The sequence below is a fragment of the Sceloporus undulatus genome, chromosome 7 (genome assembly GCF_019175285.1).
Source record: "Sceloporus undulatus isolate JIND9_A2432 ecotype Alabama chromosome 7, SceUnd_v1.1, whole genome shotgun sequence".
Classification (NCBI taxonomy): Eukaryota; Metazoa; Chordata; class Lepidosauria; order Squamata; family Phrynosomatidae; genus Sceloporus; species Sceloporus undulatus.
Genome location: NC_056528.1, coordinates 19,718,841 through 19,725,751, shown reverse-complemented (window position 1 = coordinate 19,725,751; position 6,911 = coordinate 19,718,841). Strand labels below are relative to the sequence as shown.

The window sequence follows — 6,911 nt, the reverse complement described above, 5'->3', positions numbered from 1 at the left end:
GAGAAGGTTAAGATATGGTAGCCCTGTTTAAACATTTGAAGGGGTGTCATATTGAGGAGGGAGCAAGCTTGTTTTCTGCTGCTCCAGAGAATAGGACCCAGAACAATGGATACAAGTTCCAGGAAAAGAGATTCCAGCTCAACATTAGGAGGAACTTCCTGACAGAAAGCACTGTTTGACTGGAACACACTTCTTCAGAGAGTGGTGGCGTCTCCTTCCTTGGAGGTCTTTAAACAGAGGCTGGATGGCCATCTGTCAATGAGGATGCTTTGATTGAGAGTTCCTGCATGGCAGAATGGGATGGACTGGGTGTCCCTTGGCATCTCTTCCAACTCTATGGTTCTATGAGAATTCAAAGAGACAGACATTTTAATCTGTAGCATCAGGACCTAGAGCGATCTTGCATCACCTTTGAGACCAACACGGTCGTGAAGCTAATTTCAAAGGCGCCACAAGATTGTTCTACATACAATTGGGCAAGCTTTCTTTGAAACCTGGGTTTAAAAACATAAAGGAAACACAGGGCAAATCGCTCCTTTGCTTTGACCAACATCTACTGGAAGATACGAAAGGATCCAAGAAAAAAACCTAAGACCCAAACCAGATACGCTTCCCATTTCAATTCAATAATAATAATATAAAACCTGGAAGAGTTTAAAAAAAAAGACACCTTCAGAAAGTGTTAAACCTTTAATACTTTGCTGTACAAAAAGTGATATAAAATACTTCTCTCGTCTTCGTTCGCAGAGCAATAAAGTTGGGGGATAAGTATTATAGGCGGCAGTGAGGTTAGGATGCAGACGTGTCACAATTTAGGTGAGGAGCCAGGCTTGCATTGCAAGGAGATTGTCTAGGATAAGTAACAAATTGACATTTCGTTAGACCTTTGACGTCTCAAACCAAATGGAAAGGGATTTCGGTACCTCTGCGTTGTATTAACAAGCTGTCAGAATGGAATATCCAGGGCTGCATCCACACTGGAGGAATAACCCGGTTTGGCACCGCTTTAAAGCGGTGCCAAACTGGGTTATTCCTCCAGTGTGGATGCAGCCCACGGGTCACATATTTTCACCTATTAGTGTCTTTCAGATTCTGACTTCCGAAGTGTCTTTGTCCAAAGCCTTATGTAGTGTTTTCTATGGAGAATCTTGCTGTAACTCAGAGATTTTGTCTATCGACTTTAGGAGCTCTGCAACAATCTGCAGTTCTTCCGCACCGGAAAGCAATTGCCTGGAAAGAAAAACACAGATAGAGTATCAGAGAGAAGGGGACGTGCTCTTAATTTCTTCTGCAACTAAACCAGACCTTATGCAGGGATTCAGATAGACATTTTGTACATCCTACACATGTTTTCCATCACTCTGGATCGCTTAAAGAAGGGAGTCAGCGGAGACACGGAATCCTATAATGTCAAAAAGGGACCCTAACAGTCATCTATTGCTATGCAATGCACACAGCGAAAGCGCTACAGAAAGATGCCCATCCAATCTCTCTTTAAAGACCTCGAAAGATGGAGAGCCCACCGCCAAAATCCTATTGACTTCAATGAGGTTTGCCCACTGAAAGGATAAATGCGTAATGACACATAATGAAGTGCGTAAAGTAAAACTAGATCACGGCTGTTATATTCCCTTTGGCTCATCACCATGTATTTTGTTCTGATGGATTCCAAACATACTTGATGGATACTCTAGATTTCGTTAAGACCACCAGAAGATTCTGCAGGGCAACGTCCGCATTTTGTTTCACCGCAGCCAGGTTTGCTAAATGGCCGGCCTTCAAGGCTTCGTTTTCCAACCGGTAGTTCTCCAATTGAACCTTTAGGCAAGCAGGGAAACATTTGTTACATCAGAAACCCAACAACAGAAGAGCTTGTTTTGTGGATAAAAAGCCCCAGGATGCCAAGTCAAAGGACTTTCTGGATCTCGGAGAGCAGAAAAGGTTAAGCGTCCTTGGAATATCCATACAGATAGATGGCTGAGGTAGTGATATCTTTGCTCCCTGATTGTTCAATGTACACAAACTTTGTTTCATGCGCAAAATTATACGTGCAAATATTCCAAAATCCAAAACACTTCTGGTCCCAAACATTTTGGGTAAGGGAGACTCAGCCTTTATTAGTTTTGAATGCTATAGATGACAGCATCTGTAGCCAACCCTGCTGAGTCCTCTGGGATTTACAGTACTTCTAAATTCAGGATTGTGGACCTTTTGAAAGTTAATCATGGTCCTGGGATTTAGATCCCAGCTTCAGAGCAAATGATTAGAGATCTGCCACTTCGTCTAAAATGTTTGCTGTGTAAACCCTACGCTTTTGGGAAAACCCATCTGCTGTGAACATCACTTCGGATCAGATCCAGACTTTGGTGTGAACAACTGGGCAAAACTCCCCACCCTCCCCTCCAGACTCCCTCAAATGCTACACAACTCATTAGCCTTTCTAACTCCTTAGTAGTGTCTCTGTGTGTTTAAAGAGCTGGAACAAAGGCCTCCTCGCAACGTACCTGAAGAAGTGCGTTTTCCTGCTTGAGTTTGATGGCACTACTTTCTGCTTTCACGGCTCGTTTCTGGAACAGAAAGCAGCAAAAACATTTATGATTATGTAGCTGTGAGAACAGAACAAGGCAGCTGAACGGATTTTTAGGTGCCATGAAGTTACATCTAAAAGGAGTAGGATCTGAGTCACTTTGTTAGCGTAAGAGTTTCTAGCTACTTTGAAAGGGGATTTTGAAACAGACAAGTATATTGCCGAGTTTAATGCAATTCTGTTGTTAAGTGTAAGAGTTTGTGGTTTGTTGTTGCCACTGACACAAGGCGATGGAAAAAATAATGAGCGATTTAATCAGATTACCATTTAAGCACTCGAAGGAGCAATGACAACAAATTACTTTTTTGGGGAGGAGAAAGAGGGGGAAGAATTTGCTTCCTTCTCATCACAACACTTGAGTTGAGAGTATCAGAGAATTAATCTTGAAAGCTATGCATTATTGAGAGGACAGGACACCGGAAAGAAGCCAATGCTCCAGTTACAAGAATACATCCAGGCTACTCCTTTTATTCCCTTAGAATGCCAGAGATAGAGACACACATACCGTCATCAACTGGAGGTTCTCTTCCACCTGCTGGACCATGGCCTCCAGGTCACGGGTCTCTTTTGCTTCCTTGCGTTTGTTCTCCTCTAGTGTCCTTTCAAGCTGCTTGAGTCTAGTTGAAGAGAACAAAAGTGAATGAGGAATAAGTGCTGGCCTTCATTCCCTACCCCAGTCACCCTATGTATTGTGATTGGATCAACAAAGCACTTTGAGACTTCACTATATCAGTCCGCCAGAGATTTAAGATATGTGGGGATGGGCTTTCTCTCGGTCCTACCACTGTCACAGACATGTTTGGTGAGGATACAGAAGAGAGCCTTCTCAGTGGCTGCCCCCAAGTAGTACAATTCCCTTCTTCATGAGGTTTGGTTGGCCCCCTCCTTGCTATCTTTCTGCCAACCTTTTTACTTAAGGAATCGTTTGGTTTTTAACTAGTTGCGGCAGATGGAGTTTTAATGGGGTGTGTTACGTCAGTGTTTTTTAAACTCTTGTTTAACTTCTGTTTTAAAACAGAATTGTGGTTTAATTTTTTAAAAGTGTTTATATTAAGGTTTTTTTAAAGAAACTTCTACTTTTTTTAAATGGTTGAAAGCCACCAAATAGTAATGAAAAGCAGAGCTTCAAGTTAATTAAAGTTGTTTTATGCTTCAGCTTGGGACCGAAAGCAGATTAAATGTTAAACTACAAGACTGACTGTCTGGATATAAGCCACACAAGGATGGACTCTTATCTCATGCGCTAACTAAATTTGCACATTTGGGTGTGTCCCACTATTTCAAAAGCAAGATCTTTGTTTTTATATGATGCATACCAGTCATAGAGGCACTTTTCTTGTGTGTGAACACTTCTTTTAAGAAGCATGTTGGAAGAGTCTTTCTTCCACAATAAGGCAGAGTGCCTCTGTTAAGATGCATTCCTTCATATATGGGTCAAACAAGACAATAAGGAAGATTGCCTCTTTTAAGAGGCATTCCCACAGGGACAGAATAGTGAATGCCTCTTATCTGTCCACATATGAAATAAGAGTGAGCTCCTTTAAAGAGAAATCTTAAAAGAGCCATTCCTCCTTTTTCTTAGGGACAAGCGAGGAGGTTTCCTTCAAGGTGGCATTTTAAAGGTGTATTAAAAATCAATCGTTTATATAAAAATGCCCAAGTAACTTTTAAGTTATCAACTGATTAAAAAGTGCAGCCAGCAAGAATGCTAAACAAGTTTCCAATGTTTCCATCATACACACATAGGCTTATTTCAGCTGTTTTGGGGGGATACTTTGCTGAAAGTGCAGCTTACACACCTCTCTGCTTGTGTTTCAGAAACGGCTTGAATGTGGCTGACTTTACTTCTTAACTTGGAATTTTCTTGTTTTAACTACAAAAGATAAGAAGAGGTTTCGTTTAGCAAAAGGTCGCCTTGCATTCATAGCAGAACAGTTCAGACAAGACTGAATTAAAGCACAGGCAGAGAGCACTCAGATGACAAAAATAATGAAAGAAGAAATGATAAGGATCCAAATTCTTTGCCAAGAAAAATCCCAGTTCTGCATCCAGAGGTGCACAGATCGAGTGAAAATGTCTGGATGTGCTTAGAAGTCAAAAACATAGCAGCAAAAATAGAGTCAAGCAGACAGCATGTTCCTTTCTGTCTTGTCTTTGCACACTGTGAATTGTGTACTGAGGTTGTGTATTGCAATCGCACACTGTACATTGCAATGGCATCTCTTATATTGTGGTTGTGCTTTGTGTAATGGCACTAACATGTGTTGCAAAATGCTGCTGTTTTGCACGGGGGTTGCACGGTATGTGCAGTGTTATCTCCACACATGGATATTTTATACTATGCTGAGGGGATGTTGGATTCCAGCAGTAGACGAGACTCTACACTGGCAAAAGGAGAGCTGCCAACCACAACCAGAAGCAGCTTGGAGGGTGAGCAAACTTATTCTCTTAGGTGACATTTTCAGAAGGAAGCGAGGAAGGAAAGTGTGTTAGGAATAAATTCCAAAGAGAATACACCCCAAACTCTTAGCTCCTCACTTCTTCATAACTCAGTTGCAGCGGTGGGCAAAAGCCCTCTCCTCCAGCCGTTCCTGCGACAGGTGAGCTCTGGTCCCCTTTCCCAAGAGGGGGACCCAGAAGAGAGTCTGTCCCTCCCAGCTGCCATGGAGAAAAGCTCTGGAGCACTGATGGATCAGGAGGATTGCCATAAAAAGTGTCAAAGGTGCTACTCAGAGAGGTGTCAGGAGTCCTGGCCAAGAGGGCATCTTCAATTGCTGACGGTTGGTAACTGCTGCTCCAGTCGTCATCATCCTCATCTTCCAGCAAGGAGGGCGTCACAGTTGGGTCAGAGAAAAACGGCTCCTGGAAGTCCAACCTCAGTCTTGAGGAATCAGGAGATGAGGAGTTGTCGTCCAACAGCGAGGTAAACTGGGAAGATTCCTAGAGTTAGAAACACAACCAATATCAAGAACAGAGAGGGATTCTGAAGGACAATGGTTGAATTCCGATCCAGCCACATGTTCCAGTCTATTGCTAAAGGTCTACATCAAGACAATGCCTTCTTAGTACACTACACACATTAACAGACTGCTTACGTGAACAGGGCGATGTATATAAATAAGTCTATAGGAGTCATGGAGTTGGAGTCAGGAGCAATTTTGGTAGGAGTTGGAGCCAGTAAAAACCTAGGAATACTAAATGCCTCATTTGTGGCATATCTACTTTCATAGGAATACAAGGAAGTGTTATTGTTCTGAAATTTTAATCAAATAAAGATACTGAAATGCCTTGTGCTACCATTCTACTACAGTAAAGTTGTCATTTGTAATTAATATGCCTTTGCCATTTATTAAGGAGCTGGAGGTGATAAGTAGAAAAATAGAGGTGTCGGAGCTCTAGTCGAAGGATGCCAACTCCATAGCCCTATGGGATGCACCTTTGACAAACGCAACAGGAAATTCTGGTTTTGGCAAAACAAGACAAAACACTTTCTCTTGAGTTTTATTGCTTTAAAGGTAATGAACTGCTGAGTAGACAGACATGGGACAACAGATGTTCATCACATGTTGAATTCCACATGCATTGCCAGAATGTTTGCTATCACTTTCTGCATCCAGTTTTGCTCTGATGCCACTCCCAACTACACACAATGTGTACATTTCGCTGAGCTCCTACAATCAACCTCCACATATATGAGGAAGTGGATGGTAATCATAAAAAACTATGCTGAAGTAAATGGCTTAAAAGTCTTAAAGGTGGCACAACACTTTTTGTTGTTTTGAAAGAGCAGACTAATAGTGCTGTGGCACCTTGAAAACTTACAAACTGATGGCAGCATCGTCTTTCATGGACTGTAGCCTGTTTTATCAGATACATGGAGTGTTATCCTGAATTACTCCGCCACAGACACTAGTGTTGTTGGACTTTTAAAACAGCAATAAGGGGCAGCCAAAACTCATGACATGCAGGGAGCAGCATTAACATGTTTGTGTTCAACCTAAGTACTGCATGAAAGTACTGATTTCAATTAACATTGCCACATATTTCTCTGAAAAATGAACGTATGTCCATGTTCATAAACTGCATGGTGCACACATTTGTCCTTATGAAGGGTTTATGGGATTTTTGGCATCTTGTTTATATAAAAGGAAAATGTCTCCAGCTCTCAAATAAGGGCAATCCCTTATAATAAGGGACACCTGACACCCCAACCCTCTATACGTGTATTCTATCTTATTCTATGCAAGTTGTCTTGCGTTTGAATCTACCAAACTCCCAAAGCCTCTGGACACCAATATAGATACAAAACACACACGGAGTTTGA

The 6,911-nt window shown here is 41.9% G+C and overlaps 1 protein-coding gene across 2 annotated transcripts in view; it reads right to left on the bottom strand.

The window, feature by feature from the left end:
• Positions 1–675: 675 nt before the first annotated feature.
• ENTR1 (endosome associated trafficking regulator 1) overlaps positions 676–6,911 on the bottom strand; it is an 8,045-nt gene continuing 1,809 nt past the window's right edge. The window contains exons 3-9 of one of the 2 annotated variants that reach the window (XM_042480520.1): positions 5,126–5,527; positions 4,387–4,460; positions 3,093–3,204; positions 2,505–2,567; positions 1,679–1,818; positions 1,073–1,230; positions 676–850 (exon numbers count right to left, since the gene is read on the bottom strand). In XM_042480520.1, coding sequence (XP_042336454.1) covers positions 1,137–1,230; positions 1,679–1,818; positions 2,505–2,567; positions 3,093–3,204; positions 4,387–4,460; positions 5,126–5,527 — 885 coding nt within the window. In that variant the 3' untranslated portion in view covers positions 676–850; positions 1,073–1,136. Of the gene's footprint in view, positions 851–891; positions 971–1,062; positions 1,231–1,678; positions 1,819–2,504; positions 2,568–3,092; positions 3,205–4,386; positions 4,461–5,125; positions 5,528–6,911 lie in introns of those variants that run through there. The other variant, XM_042480519.1, reaches the window with a different exon arrangement.